Genomic DNA, 22,135 nt, shown 5'->3' on the forward strand with positions numbered 1-22,135 from the left:
CTCTCCTGCTTCGTTCCTACTGGAGCGGCCTTCAAATAACTTGACAATGGACAACAACGGACACAGCAGTACTTGGCATAAAAATATTTCCATTGCCACAAAATGCCATAGATTTGAAAAGTGAAGTTGCAGACGTATTTACAGGTCAGTTTGCTACAAGTCGTGACAATGCCGAAATATTCAAACAACACGGGAAAATTTCAGTTAAACGTGTTATCTTCTGCCGATACAAACGGATTGAAAGCTGCAGGAACACATTTATCCGTTGATCCTCCTCCACTACGGTACTGACGGAGACAAAAGATAAACTATGGCCGCAAAGGCAAGTTCCAAACATTTCCATGGATCTAAGACAGGGAAATATCCCGCAATCGATAATGAATAATCGCTTACGTCAATGAACTAAGGAATAACGGTTGTGCTGTCTCTTACGAAATGATTGAGAAAAAAGCTCGCGAGATAGCTGCCAGTCTCAACATTGACAGGATTTTAAAGCAAGTATTGGTTGGATGATTCGTTTTATGAGGCGGTGAAATCTCAGTCTACTAAGGGGAAGATCTTTGAGGCAGAGTTCACCTCGAGAATACACAGATAAGGTAATCGAGGTCCATCGTTACGTAATACAAGTGCGCGAGTAATATGACTGTTTGCTCCTCCAGTTTGGTTTGACCAGACGCCAGTGTTTTTTGATATGCCGCATAACAACACCGTTCCTCTAACTGGCTCAAAATATGTCCTTGTAAGGACGACTGAGGAGGAGAAACTAAGATGCACAATCATGTTGTGAATTACAGCAAACGGCAATAAACTTCTACTGCATGCCATCTTTAAAAGGAAGCCATTGTCAAAGGAGACTACTTCACATGGAATTCACTTACGAGTTCTGCAAAAGGGGTGGATGACAGCAGATTTGATGGTGGATTGGTTGTAGAAAGTATGAGGAAGAAGACCAGGGGCATAATTACAAAAGAAGTCCCTTCTTGTTCTAGACAGTTTCCGGGGTCACCTTGCGGAAACGGTAGAGGAGAAAATGGAACGAGTGACGTCCCATCCCGTCCTCATTTTTTCACAAATTACCCTAAATATAATCTTTACCTACCTAATACATCGTTTCCTTTCCTTTCTGAATTCCTAGAAGCACCACTCTACTACTCGTATAATTCTCTGCCTACTGTTTTCAAGAAAATGTTTCGAGAAGAAAGAGGGGAATTTCGCGATAAAATGCGAACCAATAAACTGCAGGGACTGATTCCTGACAGGAAAAGGAAGAAAAAGGATCCTGTGAACATGTGTCCAGAAATATACGATGTGCGTGCAACAATCGTCCCAGAACATGGCACAGAACTGCAGCGCATTGACTTGCCCACAGATGTTCGAAGTGGTCTCCATGCGATGCAACCAAAGCGTTCACACGTCGTATCATGGATTGCCGCATTCTTTCGCACGTTCCAGCCTCTCTCCGAATAGCGTCACAGGAGTCGCGGACACGCTGCTGAGAGGTTTGCACATTAGGAACAGGTTTAGCATACACAACGCCTTTCAGATGCCCCCAGAGGTAAAACTCCAGGGGGCTTAAGTCCAGTGATCTAGCAGGCCATGCTACGGGGCCTCCCAGTCGTATCCATCGTCTTGGGCAGATACTGAGGCGTCGGCGAACCGTAATGGGAAATGGGGTGATGCTCCGTCACGCAGAAGCCACATAACCTGTCGAAGCGTTGTGAAATAACAACAGGTCCAAGTATGTCGTCGCTAAGAATCCCTGCTCACACACTGGTGCCGATTCGATGCTGATGAGACGCCTCAACCATTCCCCGCGGATTGTCTGTAGCCCCCAGATGATGATTATGTAGACTGATGATACCAGTTCTGGTAAACGTTGCTTCGTCGGTAATGAGGACTGGTGACAGAAATCCTGTAACTGTGATGGTGGTAGAGGGAAATTCACTGCTGATAATCATTGCCGGCCGGAGTGGCCGAGCGGTTCTAGGCGCTACAGTCTGGAACCGCGCGACCGCTACGGTCGCAGGCTCGAATTCTGCCTCGGGCATGGATGTGTGTGATGTCATTAGGTTAGTTAGGTTTAAGTAGTTCTAAGTTCTAGGGGACTGATGATCTCAGAAGTTAAGTCCCATAGTGCTCAGAGCCATTTGAACCATTTTGATAATCATTGTACTCGCTGCAGGTGGAAGGAATAGTAACGGTTGCCACGCAGGATACACATAATTGTACTTTGCCTTACACCATGTTGGCGGGTCAGTTACCTGGCGCTTGTACTAGGGTTCGTCTCAATATCCTGTAAAACATGGTCCATCAAATCTGGTGTACGCCTCCCTGCACGTTCGTCTGTCTAAAAAACCCATGATCACATAAACTCCCAAAAAGGGCTTAAAATGTTGTGTGGTATGGTCGGTGTCTGTAAGGGTACTTGTTTTGGTATAGGCGTGGTGCTTCTCGACCGTTTTCATCTGCCTGGCCGGACACAAACCTTTACAGTACGCTGCGCCGATCACACAGCCTGCAGCACACAGGGAAAACATGGCACGTGGTCAGAGGAACTTTCATTCGTCAGCGCATTCTACCGTGGCAACGATGCATTTCAGGACACATGTTCATAGAGCATTTTTTCCTCCATTTCCAGTCAGGAATCCGTCCGTGCTGTTTGGCGGTTTTATTAATGATACTGATGTAATGTTGTTGGTTTTAGGTTGCATAGTATCTGCAAGTACATGTGGCAAGAGAACCCATTAGTGGTTATTTTAACCCTAGGCAGCAGGTCAGATGATGCATGTGGACGTGTGGACGGAAAACGGGTAGTCTGTACAAGCGTAGCCCAGTTACTGGTGCAGCTACGCCCGTACAAAAAAATTCGATAGTGAGTTATGTGATGTGTTTGTGGGAAGACTGTTTAACGCAGAGAATAGACCACCAAAACACTGACGTGTGTACATATTAAGGTACCACATACAAAAAATCTGCACTTACACCCGTTACACCTTATATATCCCAATATGAGACAAGATAGTCAGTGGCCTCGTGAGAAAATGTTTGGCGTTGTCTATGGAGCCATGATTATACCCAGGTATGCACCTCTTCGTCCGAAGCAAAGCGACAGACACGAATATCTTTCTTCAGGACTCCAAAAGTACGAAATCACATGGGGAGAAATCGGGACTGTATGAATAATGTGTAAGAGTTCCCAGCGAAACTTCTGCAACGGAGTCGGAACAACCTATGTAACATTTGGGCTTATGCGGCTGCACTGTCAAAATTTAATTATCACTATGACCGCTACGGGCGCAGGTTCGAATCCTGCCTCGGGCATGGATGTGTGTGATGTCCTTAGGTTAGTTAGGTTTAAGTAGTTCTAAGTTCTAGGGGACTGATGATCTAAGATGTTAAGTCCCATAGTGCTCAGAGCCATTTTTTTTTTTTTTTTTCGAGTATCTTCTTCGACTGTCGGTGTACACGCATTGTGGCTGTATTGTAATGGCAGAAAAGATGATGAACATTGCGGAAGAAAGAATCGCTTCACGACCTCGTTTGTAATATTGTTTGGCGCGTGTCTGTTGCAGGACCGGCACACGTCGGCGTGGTTCCTGTACGTGTACGGCGGCACGGCGCTGGGGCTGTGGCTGGACATGATCAGCGTCAGCTACGTCGCCGTCGTCACCTTCAGCTTCATCATATTCAACCCAGGTGAGTCCACCACGCCGCTGGGGCCAACCCTGGTGGACTGCAGCTCGAATTCGTTGAGCAAACAATATAAATGCAGCGTATTGCTCAGTCAATCTCAAAACCATCTAGACGATCCTGTTGAATATCATCCAACCGACAGGGAGTGGCAATGGTAAATGAGTTGCTGTAAGACCACTAGGAATCTACAATCGTCCAAACACTCACTGCCCGTATGTCTTCTTGGATTTTTCTACCTTCTCGCGATTCACAACATCTTTATTGTAAGGGTCTTCGTTCACCACTGCTGGATGGTCATTGTTGCATGTGATGGCGCAGGGATACGTCTCCTCAACGAATCGCACACGTGCTCGTTGGGATTTAAGTCGGGGGAAAGGGCAGGTCAGTTCGTCCCCCGACTTAAATCCAATCGAGCACATGTGAGAGTCGGTGGTGAGACTTCCTGCGCCATCACATGCAACAATGACCATTCTGAAGTTGTGAACAGCGCTGGTGGAGTGATGGAACGCCCTACCACAAGAGCTCCTTAACGAGCCTGGAGCACGTTTCAGAGCATACTTTGCCGTCCATGGTGATTACACACCCTAGGGAACTATGTCTCGTTCTTTGTAATGTCCAGCGAACCATAACAGAGTACGGTGGCTTCAGTGTAATCATTATCTTTAAATAAAATTGTCATTTCGTTCGCTCATTGCGTTATATTTAAATAAAATGTAATTTCTGTTCGTTTATTGCGTATTTCTTTCACTTACCCCCTGTACTATATCGTAGCTGTTCGTTCTGTATACGGTCCAAGTTTCATCGAACTGTGGTATTTGGCAATGGCACATAACGTGGAAGCTACAGTAGTCCATAGTTTTGCACACCAGTGTGCTGTTGTTGCTACCATCAATATTTCTGCGAGAAAAAGTTTCAAGATTTTAAACATGACTGCAACAGCAACTGTTGAAATAATTCACGATAAAGGATGACAGCCAAAACAGTTGCAGGCTAAAAATTTATTAAAATTCTTGACCAAGGCTTCGGTACATATAAATATAGGATTTTTTACTTCTGATGAAGGTATATTTATATGTAGCGAAACCTTGGTCAAGAATTTTAATAAATTTTTAGCCTGCAACTGTTTTGGCTGTCATCCTTTATCGTGGAGAAAAAGTTTGCCTACGAGTGGGAAGGAAAATGTGAAGTCAACACTTTCAAGTTTTGTGAGAATCGCGTCTTGTTTGGTGCGTAGCTATGGCTATGGTTACTTTTATTAAAGCAGATGTTGAAACTTTCTAGCAGATTAAAACTGTGTGCCGGACCAAGACGAACTCGGGAACTTTGCCTTTCGTGGGTAAGTGCGCTACCGACATTTTTTTGTTGCTCTCATTTTCTTCGTTACTGTTCGTTGTATTTGTTCGTGGTGGATATCCCATGACACCTGTTCAAGTTCAAAGATGATCCACTCAGTTTTTTTATTATAGAGGGGAGCTAAGTCTCTGACCGGACACGCTGAGCAACCGTGCCGGCATAGCTACCCAAGCACGACTCACGCCCCATCATCACAGCTCTACTTCTGCCAGTACCTCGTTTCTTACCTTCCAAACTTCGCAGAAGTTCTCCTGCTTTGCTGTGACAAAGCCATGTCTCCGCAATATCCTTTCTTCCAGGAGTGCTAGTTCTGCAAGGTTCGTGGGAGAGTTTCTGTGAAGTTTGGAAGATAGGAGACGAGGTACTGGGATAAGTACAGCTGTGAGGGTGGGGCGTAAGTCGTGCTTGCGTAGCACAGTCGGTAGAGCACTTGTCCCTAAAGAGGCGAAGGTCCCGAGTTCGATTCTCGGTCTGGCACACCCTTTTAATCTGCCAGGAAGTTTCATATCAGCGCACACTCCGCTGCGGAGTGAAAATCTCTTTCTGAAACCAGAAGTTGCTTTACGGCTTAGGGAAACATGATTGGTATTCGTCTTGAAGATTATTCGTCATCAAGCAGTTGGTAAGCTATTGAAGTAATATGTACTGTAAAGCGTTAACCATCGCCAGAAGAACACAAATGGGGCAGTCATCAGAAGTTCTCTTTGTTGGGCAGTGGTTTGACAAATCCCAGTTTCCAGGCCGCTTGGGGAAGTGCTTGCAATCAAGGTGTGATTAATGACTTTTTTTTCGTCTGTGGAGGGTCAATAACAAGCTTTATCTTTACTACTGTAGTGGCATCGCATCCTACAGAAGCTGGTCTGATACACTTGATGGATTTTTGACAGTATCGTTAGCAACATGATTAAGAAAGAAGCTGCGCGGCGTGACCGCGCGGTTTGAGGGGCCATATCACGGTTTGCGCGCCCCCTCCCACCGGAGGTTCGAGTTCTCCCTCGGGCATGGGTGTGTGTGTTGTTCTTAGCATAAGTTAGTTTCAGTAGTGTGTAAGTCTAGGGACTGATGACCTCAGCAGTTTGGTCCCTTAGGTATTCACACACATTTGAACATTAAGAAAGAATTTTTCACAGCTGTCCTCATCTGTCCCCGTGAAATACTTGGCAAGATATATTTTAAAACTTGCTGAAGGTTGCAATGGTGTACCTCATCGCCAGGACTCGAGCTCGGAACCTTTCTCTTGCCGACTGAGCTACCCAGGCACGACTCTCTTCCCGCCCTCTAACGTTTACATCCGCCACTACCTATTCTTTCCAGAATGAATCTGTCACTCTGCAGCGGAACGTGTGTTATTTTTGTTTGTGGTGCTTGTGGATAATGTTTTTCGGCACGAAGAATGAGAACATCTCCACCTTTCACTATGCTACTCCTAGATCAGGCAGGTTTTTCCGTGTTGTAGACAGCTAATGTGTGAGTATATCTGAGTTTGGAGTTTGCCACAGATTGGTTTACTCTGTTCTACATCTGCTTGAAGGAAATACGAAATTGGGCTCTTCCAACCGAAGAACCCAATTAGCTCAACCATTAGCCAAGACGCAAATTTCCTTCTCACTTGTGCTATCTTCGGGATAGCATGTTGTCATACACTAATTCCGGTGTAAGATGTTCCTCCATCATTTTTGATTTCTCGACTCAAGACTGTCGATAAGTCTCCATCAGTGCAACTGCTGTGCCAGTGCTGCATAACGTTGTTGCCCACTGGCCGTTATTCGCCCCCCCCCCCCCCCCATCTTCGTCATAGCTACTGGAGTAACAGTCTGTAGTGTTCACCAGGGACCAGATGTCAGTCATTTAGCAGTCAGTCGCATTCCAAAAGCATGTATCCAGATCAGAACAGGCATTCTGGTGACTCTTTGACGTCAGATGGTAAAGAGCTCCTTTTGACTCGCCTATTCAAGTGTGAGAAAGAGCACACTCAGCCTAATGTGCAATATACGGTAACTGTCAAGTATTTCATCATAGTGGAATCAAAGTTTAAAAGTAAGAACAATATCGTACACTAAAATACCTCACACATAGGTGGTATGGATACGTTGGTGCCTGATATCAGAAAACTATCAGTTAAATTAAGAGTTAAGGTGCGCTGGATATAGGCTAACTCACCATGCACCCAACTAACGGCAGATTTTGTTACACTCTCGACAGATAAATACTGCTACCATACAGAAATTAATAGGGTGATCACAGAGTTAGCAGATACATAGCTGAGACGTAGTAATACTTTTTACTGATATCTTGAACACAATTGATCTCAATTACTGTAACATTACTTCAGCTGATAGCTTGAACCAAAACTACTTTTTCATTCAGCCGGCCGGAGTGGCCGAGCGGTTCTAGGCGCTACAGTCTGGAACCGCGCGACCGCTACGGTCGCAGGTTCGAATCCTGCCTCGGGCATGGATGTGTGTGATGTCATTAGGTTAGTTAGGTTTAAATAATTCTAAGTTCTAGGGGACTGATGGCCTCCTATGTTAAGTCCCATAGTACTCAGAGCCATTTGAATCATTTTTGAAATTGTTAGCAAACGCTTCTTGTGGAACCGCTCGAAGCGCCATGTTAATGTGTTCCTGGATATTCGCATCATTACACGACATGATACCTGGTACTAACAATACAATCCCATGAGCAACTGACAGTCAATGGCATGTTCATCTTCTTCGCCTCCCTCTGCTAGAAGCTCTGATGGGTCAAGCCCTTGCTGTCGAAAAAGACGATAAACGTCGTCTTAACCATTGAAATATCAATTCATTTTCAATAAAGTGATTACCAACGGGGGAAGGGGGGGGGGGGGAGTGTACTTCACCAAACACAAAATTTGTTAACTATTATTGTCTTGCATTAACAAAACACTGTTTAAAAAGGTACAGATGTGTAGCTAGGACCCTGTATCTGAAATAGTAAAATATGACATGCATTGTGAACAGTCACATGTACTTCTAAGACTTGAATTTTTTCGTTAAATTTAACTGAAAAATTAAAAACATTTACGGAATCTGGTAGAAGACCTTATTAAGAATATTTTTTTTATATTTTTTTTAAATTCCCCTACTAGATTACAGTATTTTCAAGAGATGGGCATAAAGTACTCCCCCTTGGTATTGGAAGGGTTAAACTTGGACTTTTCTGGGACGCGAGGAGGACTATGAACACCATGTCACTGATCATCGCTAGGTCACCAGGCCTCATATCTTGTAATGAAGTGAATATCCAGCAACGCGTGACCACGGTCCTCCGAGCGACTCCACACGAAACGTTTGCTGACAAACTTCAGCAGCTTAACAACCGATGTCACAAGTGTGCTGTAGTTAATGATGCTCACTTTGAAGGTCAGTAAGGGTGTTCGGTCTGAATCTCTTGTTTCCTTCACTTTCTGAGAGCAGCTCCTGAACTTTTCAGGCCCACGTTGTACATGAAAGTGTGTAGTACACTTCATACCAAGTCGACATATGTTGTACGCCGTCTTCATGATGTTGCAATGTTAATGGCCACCAGTCTATTTTAAACTTCTCAGCGAGTATTATTATCGCACATAAGTACAAAATATACACTGAAGCGCCAACGAAACTGGTATAGACAAGCGTATTCAAATACAGAGATATGTAAACATGCAGAATACGTCGCTGCGATCGGCAACGCCTATATGAGAAAACAAGTATCTGACGTAGTTGTTAGATCAGTTACTGCTGCTACAGTGGCAGGCTATCAAGATTTTTGTGAGTTTGAACGTGGTGTTATAGTCGGCCCTCGAGCTATGGGACACAGCATCTATGAGCAAGCGACTAAGTGAGGAAATACCCTTGCAACAATATCACGAGTGGACGGTTAATATCAGGAATCCGGTAAAACATCAAATATCCGACATCGCTGCGGCCGGAAAAAGATCCTGCAAGAACGGGACCAGTGATGAGTGAAGAGAATCGTTCAACGTGACAGAAGCGCAACCCTTCCGCAAATTGCTGCAGATTTCAGTGCTGGGCCATCAATAATTATCAGCGTGCAAACTATTCAACGAAACATCATCGATGTGGGCTTATCGGAGCCGAATTGTTCCAACTGTATCGAGCTGACGGACGTGAACGGGTGCAGTTGGAGTGATATGGGACCCATGATGTGTCTAGATACGACTCTGACAGGTGACACTGAAACGTCCCCTTAGAAAAATTATACACGACTGTGCTTAAACTGACACACAATAATTTTAGCGCAACGCAATCTGACTATCAAAGATCCCTGCAAAAGAATGGCCCTGAGTAACACCTTTCAGAAATCACTTACCTCACAAAAATCTTCATTACTCGAACTACTGCAATACAGCGAGCACCACTACTGCCAGCTAAATAAAAGATTCAAACTACTGAAGGCACTAACTACTGATAGGGATAGTTAGCAAATGAAAGATATTAATAGAGAACAAACAATGTATTTACCTTAATATTCATAATTGACATCCAGTATTACAAATTATCAAAACTCCGCCATCTCTCTCCCCACATCCACCACTGCTGGCGGCTCACCTCCAACTGCGCAACGCTACGCGCTGTTCACATCCAGCTGCCCCTCTACAATGGCAGACAACAATGCAAACTAGCCACAGACTGCACACAGCACAGCCAGTGATTTCATTTTCATACAGAGAGCGCTACGTGGCGGCGGCGTTACCAATATAAGAACCTAAACAGCTTACTTACATAAAGAAAACATAAACAGCCTACTTACATAAAGAAAACATAAACAGCCTACTTACAACACGTACGTAAGCATATTGTCTAATCACATTCAACCATTCATGCCCATTGTCCATTTCGACGGACTTGGGCAATTCCCGCAGGACAATGCGACACGCCACACGTCCAGAATTGCTACAGAGTGGCTCCATGAACACTCTTCTGAGGTTAAACACTTCCGCTGGCCACCAAAATCCCCAGACATGGAATTTATTGAGCATAACTGGAATGCCTTGCAACGTGCTGTTCAGAGGAGATCTCCAACCCCTCGTACTGTTACGGATTTATGGACAGCCCTGCAGAATTCATCGTGTCAGCTCCTTTCGCCCCTACACGATTGAGGCAGATGTACCAGTTTATTTGTCTCTTTAGTGTATATAGTTACCGTGACGTTTCACATTTTATACTGACCCAGCTTCTGACTCGTAACGTGTTTCATATGAAACAAATAAGCAAAAAAACAGTAAAAAAGAGATCTAGAGGTATAAGCAAGCGGACGGTACTGTGCGCCCATCGGCGGAATTATAGCAGATAACGAATCGCTGATGGTGTATACGACCTACTTGTGTATATTTCTTATCACCTTCACTGGTTACAGATGATGCGAAACCACAGTCGCCACAAGGAAGAAACTTATCAGGGCTTGCCTCAAGGACAGCACCTGTAGCCGAGTCGTGCTCTACCTACAAATCCGTGACTCATGCTGTACCGTTTCGTGTCGTCCATTGTTTTATCTCGGTTACGTTGAGAGCTTGCCTCGTGGTGGGAGGAGCGGCCTGCACGAGGAACACGAACTACCGTAGTACTGCTTATCAAGACCTACTTTCTCTCACGCGACTGCTTATTGTGTGCTTCGTTGCCTACTCTTTCCCATTCATCGTCTGCGGAGCGATAGCTTCATTTTTTAAAGCAGACCTTTGTCACATTATATTGGAGTAGGAATTAAAATCCATGGAGAAGAAATAAACACTTTGAGATTTGCCGACTACATTGTAATCCTGTCAGAGACGGCAAAGGGTCTGGAACAGCAGTTGAACGAAATGGGCAGTGTCTTGAAAGGAGGTTCAAATGGTTCAAATGGCTCTGAGCACTATGGGGCTTAACATCTGTGATCATCAGTCCCCTAGAACTTAGAACTACTTAAACCTAACTAACCTAAGGACATCACACACATCCATGCCCGAGGCAGGATTCGAACCTGCGACCGTAGCGGTCACGCGGTTCCAAACTGAAGCGCCTAGAACCGCACGACCACAACGGCCGGCCTCCTGAAAGGAGGATATAAGATGAACAATAACAAAAGCCATACGAGGATAACGGAATGCAGTCGAATTAAATCAGGTGATACTGAGTGAATTAAATTAGGAAATGACACACTTAAAGTAGAAAACGAGTTTTGCTATCTGAGAAGCAAAATAATTGACGATAGTCGAGGTAGGGAGGACATAAAATGTAGACTGGCTATGACAAGGAAAGCCCTCCTGAAGAAGAGAAATTTGTTAATCTCTAGTATAGATTTAAGTGTCCGGAAGTCCTTCCTGAAAGTATTTGTATGGAGTGTAGTCATGTATGGAAGTGAAACATGGAAGATAAATAGTTCGGACAAGATGAGAATAGAAGCTATCGAAACGTGGTGCTACAGAAGAATCTATCTACATCTACATCCATACTCCGCAAGCCATCTGACGGTGTGTGGCGGAGGGTACCTTGAGTACCTCTATCGGTTGTCCCTTCTATTCCAGTCTCGTATTGTTCATGGAAAGAAGAATTGTCAGTATACTTCTGTGTGGTCTCTAATTTCTCTGATTTTATCCTCCTGGTCTCTTCGCGAGATATACGTAGGAGGGAGCAATATACTGCTTGACTCCTCGGTGAAGGTATGTTCTCGAAACTTCAGCAAAAGCCCGTACCGAGCTACTGAGCGTCTCTCCTGCAGAGTCTTCCACTGGAGTTTATCTATCGTCTCCGTAACGCTTTCGCGATTACTAAATGATCCTGTAACGAAGCGCGCTGCTCTCCGTTGGGTCTTCTCTATCTCTTCTATCAACCCCATCTGGTACGGATCCCACGCTGCTGAGCAGTGTTCAAGCAGTGGGCGAACAAGCGTACTGTAACCTACTTCCTTTGTTTTCCGATTGCATTTCCTTAGGATTCTTCCAATGAATCTCAGTCTGGCATCTGCTTTACCAACGATCAACTTTATATGATCATTCCATTTTAAATCAGTCCTAATGCGTACTCCCAGATAATTTATGGAAGTAGCTGCTTCCAGTTGCTGACCTACTATGTTGTAGCTAAATGATGAGGGATCTATCTTTATTCGCAGCACATTACACTTGTCTACATTGAGATTCAATTGCCATTCCCTGCACCATGCGTCAATTCGCTACAGATCCTCCTGCATTTCAGTACAATTTTCCAATGTTACAACCTCTCGATATACCACAGCATCATCCGCAAAAAGCCTCAGTGAACTTCCGATGTCATCCACAAGGCCATTTATGTATATTGTGAATAGCAACTGTCCTACGACTCTCCCCTACGGCACACCTGAAATCACTCTTACTTCGGAAGACTTCTCTCCATTGAGAATGACATGCTGCGTTCTGTTATCTAGGAACTCTTCAATCCAATCACACAATTGGTCTAATAGTCCATATGCTATTACTTTGTTCATTAAACGACTGTGGGGAACTGTATCGAACGCCTTGCGGAAGTCAAGAAACACGGCATCTACCTGGGAACCCGTGTCTATGGCCCTCTGAGTCTCGTGGACGAGAGTCTCGTGCGCGAGCTGGGTTTCGCACGACCGTCTTTTTCGAAACCGATGCTGATTCCTACAGAGTAGATTTCTACTCTCCAGAAAAGTCATTATACTCGAACATAATACGTGTTACAAAATTCTACAACTGATCGACGTTAGAGATATAGGTCCATAGTTCTGCACATCCGTTCGACGTCCCTTCTTGAAAACGGGGATGACCTGTGCCCTTTTCCAATCCTTTGGAACGCTACGCTCTTCTAGAGACCTACGGTACACCGCTGCAAGAAGGGGGGCAAGTTCCTTCGCGTACTCTCTGTAAAATCGAACTGGTATCCCATCAGGTCCAGCGGCCTTTCCTCTTTTGAGCGGTTTTAATTGTTTCTCTATCCCTCTGTCGTCTATTTCGATATCTACCATTTTGTCATCTGTGCGACAACCTAGAGAAGGAACTACAGTGCAGTCTTCCTCTGTGAAACAGCTTTGGAAAAAGACATTTAGTATTTCGGCCTTTAGTCTGTCATCCTCTGTTTCAGTACCATTTTGGTCACAGAGTGTCTGGACATTTTGTTTTGATCCACCTACCGCTTTGACATAAGACCAAAATTTCTTAGGATTTTCTGCCAAGTCAGTACATAGAACTTTACTTTCGAATTCATTGAACGCCTCTCGCATAGCCCTCCTCACACTACATTTCGCTTCGCGTAATTTTTGTTTGTCTGCAAGGCTTTAGCTATGTTTATGTTTGCTGTGAAGTTCCCTTTGCTTCCGCAGCAGTTTTCTAACTCGGTTGTTGTACCACGGTGGCTCTTTTCCATCTCTTACGATCTTGCTTGGCACATACTCAACTGACGCATATTGTACGATGGTTCTGAACTTTGTCCACTGATCCTCAACACTATCTGTACTTGAGACAAAACTTTTGTGTTGAGCCGTCAGGTACTCTGTAATCTGCTTTTTGTCACTTTCGCTAAATAGAAAAATCTTCCTACCTTTTTTAATATTTCTATTTACGGCTGAAGTCATCGATGCTGTAACCGCTTTATGGTCGCTGATTCCCTGTTCTGCGTTAACTGTTTTAAATAGTTCGGGTCTGTTTGTCGCCAGAAGGTCTAATATGTTATCGCCACGAGTCGGTTCTCTGAATGCTGGCCCGCATCTCGTGGTCGTGCGGTAGCGTTCTCGCTTCCCACGCCCGGGTTCCCGGGTTCGATTCCCGGCGGGGTCAGGGATTATCTCTGCCTCGTGATGGCTGGGTGTTGTGTGCTGTCCTTAGGTTAGTTAGGTTTAAGTAGTTCTAAGTTCTAGGGGACTGATGACCATAGGTGTTAAGTCCCATAGTGCTCAGAGCCATTTGAACCATTTCTGAATGCTGAAGATTAAATGAGTACATCAAGTAAATAATGAGGAGGCACTGAACAGAACTGGGGAGAAGAGGAATTTGTGGCACAACTTGCCTAGAAGAAGGAATCGGTTGATAGGACACGCTCTAAAATGGTTCAAATGGCTGTGAGCACTATAGGACTTAACATCTAAGGTCATCAGTCCCCTAGACTTAGAACTACTTAAACCTAACTAACCTAAGGACATAACACACATCCATGCCCAAGGCAGGATTTGAACCTGCGACGTAACGGTCGCGCGGTTCCAGACTGAAGCGCCTAGAACCGCTCGGCCACAGCAGCCGGCCAGACACGCTCTGAGGCAACAAGGAATCACCAGTTTAGTACTGGAGGGTAAAAATCGTGGAGGGAGACCAAGAGATGAATACACTAAGCAGATTCAGAAGGATGTAGGTTGCAGAGGAGGCTTGCACTGGATAGGGAAGCATGGAGAGCTGCATCAACCAGTTTCTGGACTGAAGACAACAGCCGCGCGGGATTAGCCGAGCGGTCTCAGGCGCTGCAGTCATGGACTGTGCGGCTGATCCCGGTTGAGGTTCGAGTCCTCCCTCGGGCATGGGTGTGTGTGTTTGTCCTTAGGATAATTTAGGTTAAATAGTGTGTGGTCTTCGGGACTGATGACCTTAGCAGTTAAGTCACATAGGATTTCACACACACACTGAAGGCAACAACAACATATTGTAACAAATAAAAACTATACTTATTCGTCAACAGGGAGTGTCCGCGTTAGTTATTTACCCAAAACTGTTCAAATTCAGTCTCTAGATCGCTTTACTCTATTGATCTGAAAATGGGCTGCTGGCCCGAAACCTGTCATGTGAAAACAAAGAAAAGCAGTATGGAGACCGAGTTTGGACAGTTTTAGCTGCATTTCTGGCTTTAGGAGCCTTAATATTTAGCCCCAAGATAAGTTTCTTAGTTAAGTTGAGGCTGCTTTAGCTATTGTGTGGCGTAAGAAGTGGAGTGAGGCCCAGACTAACAAGTGGAACAGAGGGTGCCGATTCCGTGAGAAATTGCGCTAGTTTAGTACTCGGATAATCTGGCTGGCCGCCACAACAGGGGATTTAAGGATTACCCTTGGGCCTTATTAATATTTTTAAAAATATCACTCACATTTGACAGTCGCACTAGCTATGCTCTCAATAGTAATTAGGCTGTAATCCAAGCACTTCAGTTTTCAATTTAATAACCAGTTAAGCTCGATAAGCAGAGGAAGCACTTCATGCGTCTCCGGTTTCCGCTATAAAATGCGTTAAGAGTGAAGTGATTCGGACTGACATATCAGTCGGTAAGTAGGGGCCGTACGATACAGTTCGTTGTAGGGGCCGCACGATTAAGATCTGAGCTGCGTGCCGTATATGATGACCTCAGAAATAGCGACTCTGCGAGTAATGCACAGAAGAACAGAGTACTAAACGCGTAAATTGTTCTGCGTCTATGTTTTGTGTAATGCATTTAACGCGTGTTACGAAAGACTTTGTAGGCATACGTTTGCGAAATACACTCCTGGAAATGGAAAAAAGAACACATTGACACCGGTGTGTCAGACCCACCATACTTGCTCCGGACACTGCGAGAGGGCTGTACAAGCAATGATCACACGCACGGCACAGCGGACACACCAGGAACCGCGGTGTTGGCCGTCGAATGGCGCTAGCTGCGCAGCATTTGTGCACCGCCGCCGTCAGTGTCAGCCAGTTTGCCGTGGCATACGGAGCTCCATCGCAGTCTTTAACACTGGTAGCATGCCGCGACAGCGTGGACGTGAACCATATGTGCAGTTGACGGACTTTGAGCGAGGGCGTATAGTGGGCATGCGGGAGGCCGGGTGGACGTACCGCCGAATTGCTCAACACGTGGGGCGTGAGGTCTCCACAGTACATCGATGTTGTCGCCAGTGGTCGGCGGAAGGTGCACGTGCCCGTCGACCTGGGACCGGACCGCAGCGACGCACGGATGCACGCCAAGACCGTAGGATCCTACGCAGTGCCGTAGGGGACCGCACCGCCACTTCCCAGCAAATTAGGGACACTGTTGCTCCTGGGGTATCGGCGAGGACCATTCGCAACCGTCTCCATGAAGCTGGGCTACGGTCCCGCACACCGTTAGGCCGTCTTCCGCTCACGCCCCAACATCGTGCAGCCCGCCTCCAGTGGTGTCGCGACAGGCGTGAATGGAGGGACGAATGGAGACGTGTCGTCTTCAGCGATGAGAGTCGCTTCTGCCTTGGTGCCAATGATGGTCGTATGCGTGTTTGGCGCCGTGCAGGTGAGCGCCACAATCAGGACTGCATACGACCGAGGCACACAGGGCCAACACCCGGCATCATGGTGTGGAGAGCGATCTCCTACACTGGCGGTACACCACTGGTGATCGTCGAGGGGCACTGAATAGTGCACGGTACATCCAAACCGTCATCGAACCCATCGTTCTACCATTCCTAGACCGGCAAGGGAACGTGCTGTTCCAACAGGACAATGCACGTCCGCATGTATCCCGTGCCACCCAACGTGCTCTAGAAGGTGTAAGTCAACTACCCTGACCAGCAAGATCTCCGGATCTGTCCCCCATTGAGCATGTTTGGGACTGGATGAAGCGTCGTCTCACGCGGTCTGCACGTCCAGCACGAACGCTGGTCCAACCGAGGCGCCAGGTGGAAATGGCATGGCAAGCCGTTCCACAGGACTACATCCAGCATCTCTATGATCGTCTCCATGGGAGAATAGCAGCCTGCATTGCTGCGAAAGGTGGATATACACTGTACTAGTGCCGACATTGTTCATGCTCTGTTGCCTGTGTATATGTGCCTGTGGTTCTGTCAGTGTGATCATGTGATGTATCTGACCCCAGGAATGTGTCAATAAAGTTTCCCCTTCCTGGGACAATGAATTCACGGTGTTCTTATTTCAATTTCCAGGAGTGTATTTTGTTAGCACAATGAATTTTTCATTTTGAAGCAGACTGTGTGCTGATATAAAACTTCCGGACAGATTAAAACTTAGATTTTCATCTTGTTAGCAGTTTGTGGCCTTATGTGCTCCGTAGTTATAAATGAACAACAAGCCATTGGCATCTCTGTTAACTATGGACACTTATTTTTATAGCCTAAAGAGCCTTAGACAACTTACCTATGTTTCACAGCCTCACAACAATGGATTCGCGACCTGAGTCCTACTTTTGAACTGGGACAAGGACATCTTCAACAAATATCACATGGATGTAGAATGACAGAATCTCCGTGCTCTGCTTTTTTGCGGCAGAGTACAAATACGCCCCACGCTTGTCCTGCATTCTCAGTACAAATGGGAACAGTTACATGCTATATGTGGAAACACAGAGAAGGTAATGAATACACAGAACGCATGTTGCGCTGGACACTGAAAGTAGTAGCATCCACCTGCAATGTGTTCACTCGTTGCGTGATTCTCATATATCGCCCTTCAGAATCGCTTATGACATACACCCTCGGCGGTTACATGTTTCGTCCATTGTCTTCTCGGGAATCCACGTACTAGGTTCTTGGCTGTTGTCTACTGTCTCAGTCTGGAGATATTGTCTCCAGCTTTTTATACACTGAGCGGTCAAACGTCATGGCATGGGAGAGCATTGGATACTATGTCAGTCGTAAGCTTCTGAAGCCTGTGAGCTGCCTTTGTCTGCGTACAGTTCTGATGCTAACGGGTTTCTGATGCCACCACGCACTCAAACTGGCGGCGATGTGATTCACAGTAGCAGCCGATCGCCACGTATGACTCTGCGGAGGTGACGTCACGCCCTTTCGTCAAACGCTTGCGGTCGCCCTGTGAGGCAGTTTACGTATGTGGAAACATTTTATCTGCCATGTTGCACACTACCCTGGGCACTGTAGATTACGGAAACCCGAACTGTTGTGTGTAAGTAGGCTGTTTAGATTTTTATATTGGTAATGCCACGTAGCGCTCTGTATGGCTGTGCTGTGTGCAGTCTGTGGCTAGTTTGCATTGTTGTCTGCCATTGTAGTGTTGGGCAGCGGCAGCTGGATGTGAACAGCGCGTAGCGTTGCGCAGTTAGAGGTGAGCCGCCAGCAGTGGTGGATGTGAGGAGAGAGATGGCGGAGTTTTGAAATTACATATATTATGACTTTTGATTATATTAAGGTAAATACAGTGTTTGTTCTCTATTAAAATCTTTCATTTGCTAACTATCCCTATTAGTTGTTAGTGCCTTCAGTAGTTTGAATCTTTTATTTAGCTGGCAGTAGTGGCGCTCGCTGTATTGCAGTAGTTCCAGTAATGAAGATTTTTGTGAGGTAAGTTATTTGTGAAAGGTATAGTTTAATGTTACTCAGGGCCATTCCTTTGCAGGGATCTTTGATAGTCAGATTGCGTTGCGCTAAAAACATATTGTGTGTCAGTTTAAGCACAGTCTTGTATAAATTGTTCTAAAGGGGACGTTTCATGTGTAATCTCCGATACGTTATAACCCACGCATCTTGCACCGATTGTCATTCCACGTCAGAAGTTGTTAACTCGCGACATCCTGTCATTTTCACTACACACCTTCCTACAACAAGATGTTCAGGTACCGTGTCTGCACTCGCACTGACTGTTATTCGGGCGTCATACACGGCACATCTCCAAAACAGACAACTCTTCCAGTGGCTTTTAGCCAATCATTTTATTATAAGGAGTGGTACGAAAGGTCGTAACAAACAAACGGGTTGAAATTTGCATATTCCGCTTTGGGATAACGCAGTGAGACAGCTAGGAGTGCAAATGTTGTGTCCAGAGAGGTTGTGCGCACGTGCAGGTACATGACGCAGGAGAGAAGCAAACAGTTGTGTATTCCGTCCCTGTGACGCGCCAATGCGTTTCCACTTCGTTCTACAGGTCGTCATTGAGTGAGGTTGGTGTAACACTGATCTTTAAAGTTACTTGATCTACTGTACCCCGTTCGCACAAGTCTTACTCACTTACACTAATGAGACAAACTTTACGATCAACTGTCCAACAGCTTGTTGGTCCGCCTTTACTACACAATATCGCAGTGGTTCAGAGTGGCATGGTGTGGCATGGGTTCGACACGTGCTTGATAGGTTTCTGGCGGTTTATGGCACTAGGTCTTTACGCACAGGTCACGCAACTCCCATAAATCATCGGGTAGTGGTGTTCCACCATCAGGAGAATTTGGTGCCCAAGGCATTACCGCAAGTCCACTGTCATGCTTCTCAAGTCGCTATATAATGATTCTGCCCTATTGACATGGACAGTTCTGCGCTGGAACATGGCGTCACTGTCAACGAAGACATCAAGTCTGAGGAGATGCAGATGGTCCACAATAAAAGTTAATGTAGTCCACAACAGTCACGATGCCTTCGATTACTACCAGAGGGTACATAGAAGCCTAGGTTAGTGTCCCCCTCAGCGCAGTACTGTTCCTGTGGCCTGCCTCCGTGACGTGGTGCAAGTTTAGAGCAGCTGCTCGTCCTTATGATCGCGTATCTGGATTCGATCATCGAGTTAGAAACGTGGTTCATCCGTCCAGGCGACACGGTTCTACTGATCCACAGTCCACTCTTATAACCCCGCGTCCACTGCTCACGTAACTGACGATCGTTGGGTTAACATGGGATCACGTAGGAATCGTCATGTACAGAGCCCATGCTCAACGATGTACGCTGGACGGTGTGCTCCGAAACACTTAAGTCTGCATCAGGGCTATTTCATTTCAAATCGCACGAAAAATGAGAAAATTGACCTTGCACTTTTTTAAATCATTAATAATTTTTATATGTGTGAAAAAAAAGTAAACATCTTTCATGACGTTATCTCTTAAATGTTTTCTAGGTTCGAGTTAAAATTCAGCAAATTTTGCGTAACTTTCTGACCACGACAATTTGTCTGCCGTGTGAATCAAATACCTATTATTGGGTTCAGTGTAAGACGATTCATTCTGAAACTGAATATCTGTTCTTGATGTAGTATATAACAATAACTTAACAACAATTAATAAATTTTTGAAACCCTTTTATTCATGTAGTAAGCATAAACACCGTTTTCATAAGGATTAACCTCCCCTGCAACAACCTTACAAACTTCCTAGACTGTTTCTGAGCACCCTGTGTACTTCCCTTATTACGTCACATGTACGCAACGTCAGGAGTCTCGCATTGAGAAGTGATGTACAAAGTTTTGGCTCATCAGTGTATTTGTGATGCGCTGGTCTATACAGTCTCCAAGTTTGGGAACATTCAGGCCTCTATTTTTGGTTGACACTATTTTTGCAGAGCTTCAACGTAAATAACTACGAGTATCTTTCCTGAGGTAAGACGCCCTCTATGCGACGTGAATCACATTGGAAGTTAATCTCCCCAAACCATGACAAGTATATTTGGTACAGTGACGTCACTTAATATAGTTACGTGCTTACTCAATCTTGGTAACTTCACAGTACGTGGTAGGAGGAAGGGAGTGGACGGGGGGAGTATAACATGTTTTTAACAAAAAACCACAAGAAGTAATCACACACACCAAGGTTCGACTAAAGAGGTGGCAAAATGTACAAATGCGGCTGATACCCGACCAATACATCGACCAAGTTAGAAAGTCTACGCATTCAAATTTCTAGGTTAAAATTTCAAACCGTGTTCTTTCATTTGGGGTCAGATGATGCTTCTGTGTGTTTGATGCAGCTGCCGCCGTCCCCCGCATCTCAGTGGCCAGTCTTGTCAGTCTTCCCAATCACGCGGTATAAGTCCTCGGGCTTCGATGGCTTCCTGAACTTCCCTACGCCAGTTCCGTCCACCTCATCCTCATTTATTTCCTTCTAGAGGTGTCGGTTTAGTCATCCTCTTCGGCCGTCAGTTCCATAGACATGATCTTAAAGTTCACAAACCATATGATCTGTTTTATTTCCGTTGTCTCTGCAGTATTAATTAGAATCTCCAGTCCCTCTTGTTTCTTGGTTTATTATTCGATTCATTATTGTTATTTCAAAACATCGCATATAGTTCTTACAATTTTGAATTATCCGTCTCTTAGTGTTTATAGTTATATATTTACTCCACAGCAAGTAATATAGTTACTCAGATTCTTGATCGTTTTCATGTGAGTTCATGGGTAGCATTTTTGCTAGTATCTGTATTCTTCGATAGTACTGCTTGTGCCTGGGCCTATACGTGGCGCGTTGGAGATATGTTGCCATACACATTAACCAATATTCATTTCGTGCGATTCTTAGCGTGATGTTTCCCTTCTGTATTCTGAATCTGTTTCTTTTTTCTTTGTTGATAAGACATGACTTTATTGGTAAGCGACCTACCTCATAGTTCAATGTATATATACAGGATGTTCCAAAGTGCTTGTGACAAACGTGAAGCGGTGATACATCATGTGCATATATATATATATGTGTGTGTGTGTGTGTGTGTGTGTGTGTATGTGTGTGTGTGTGTGTGTGTGAGAGAGAGAGAGAGAGAGAGAGAGAGAGAGAGAGAGAGAGAGAGATAGTGTGTTAGACTGTTAACTCTACCAGCCTTTGCTGTATAAAAATATTTTACCAAAATTTACATACTCCATGTTCTTTCACCGCAAAATTATACCTTTTTTACTACGTTTGATCGTGGTGCTGATAAAGTGAATGTGAATGCTAAGAAAAAGGCATCAATCAAAACTTGTTCCGTATGACTATTTCTTTAATTTGTCCTGGCCCTTCTGGGGACATTTCACTTTCTTAAGTTGGAATCTAGCGAGTACTGTGTATCGATGATCGATGTTCGTTTTTATGTTTCTTTTTATTTTAAGTACATACACTGAAGCGCCAAAGAAACTGGTATAGGCATGTGTACTCAAATATAGCGATATGTAGACAGGCAGAATACGGCGCTGCGATCGGCAACAGATATATGAGCAACAAATGTTTGGCGCAGTTGCAGATCGGTTACTGCTGCTACAATGGCAGCTTATCAAGATTTAAGTGAGTTTGAACGTGGTGCTGTAGTCGGCGCTCAAGCGATGGGACGAAGCATCTCCGAGATATCGATGAAGTAGGGATTTTCCCGTACGATCATTTCACGAGTGTACAGTGAATATCAGCAGTCCGATAAAACATCAAATCTCCGACATCACTGCGGCCGGAAACGATCCTGCAAGAATGGGACCAACGAC

The 22,135-nt window shown here is 45.1% G+C and overlaps 1 protein-coding gene across 1 annotated transcript in view; it reads left to right on the plus strand.

The window, feature by feature from the left end:
* Positions 1-22,135, plus strand: part of LOC126162751 (ATP-binding cassette sub-family C member 4-like) — a 386,365-nt gene that overhangs the window by 319,347 nt on the left and 44,883 nt on the right. Inside the window, exon 18 of the mRNA XM_049919433.1 lies at positions 3,573-3,696. Within this exon, the coding sequence (XP_049775390.1) occupies positions 3,573-3,696 (124 nt within the window). The remainder of the gene's footprint in view (positions 1-3,572; positions 3,697-22,135) is intronic.

The sequence above is a fragment of the Schistocerca cancellata genome, chromosome 2 (assembly GCF_023864275.1).
Source record: "Schistocerca cancellata isolate TAMUIC-IGC-003103 chromosome 2, iqSchCanc2.1, whole genome shotgun sequence".
In the NCBI taxonomy this organism is placed as follows: Eukaryota; Metazoa; Arthropoda; class Insecta; order Orthoptera; family Acrididae; genus Schistocerca; species Schistocerca cancellata.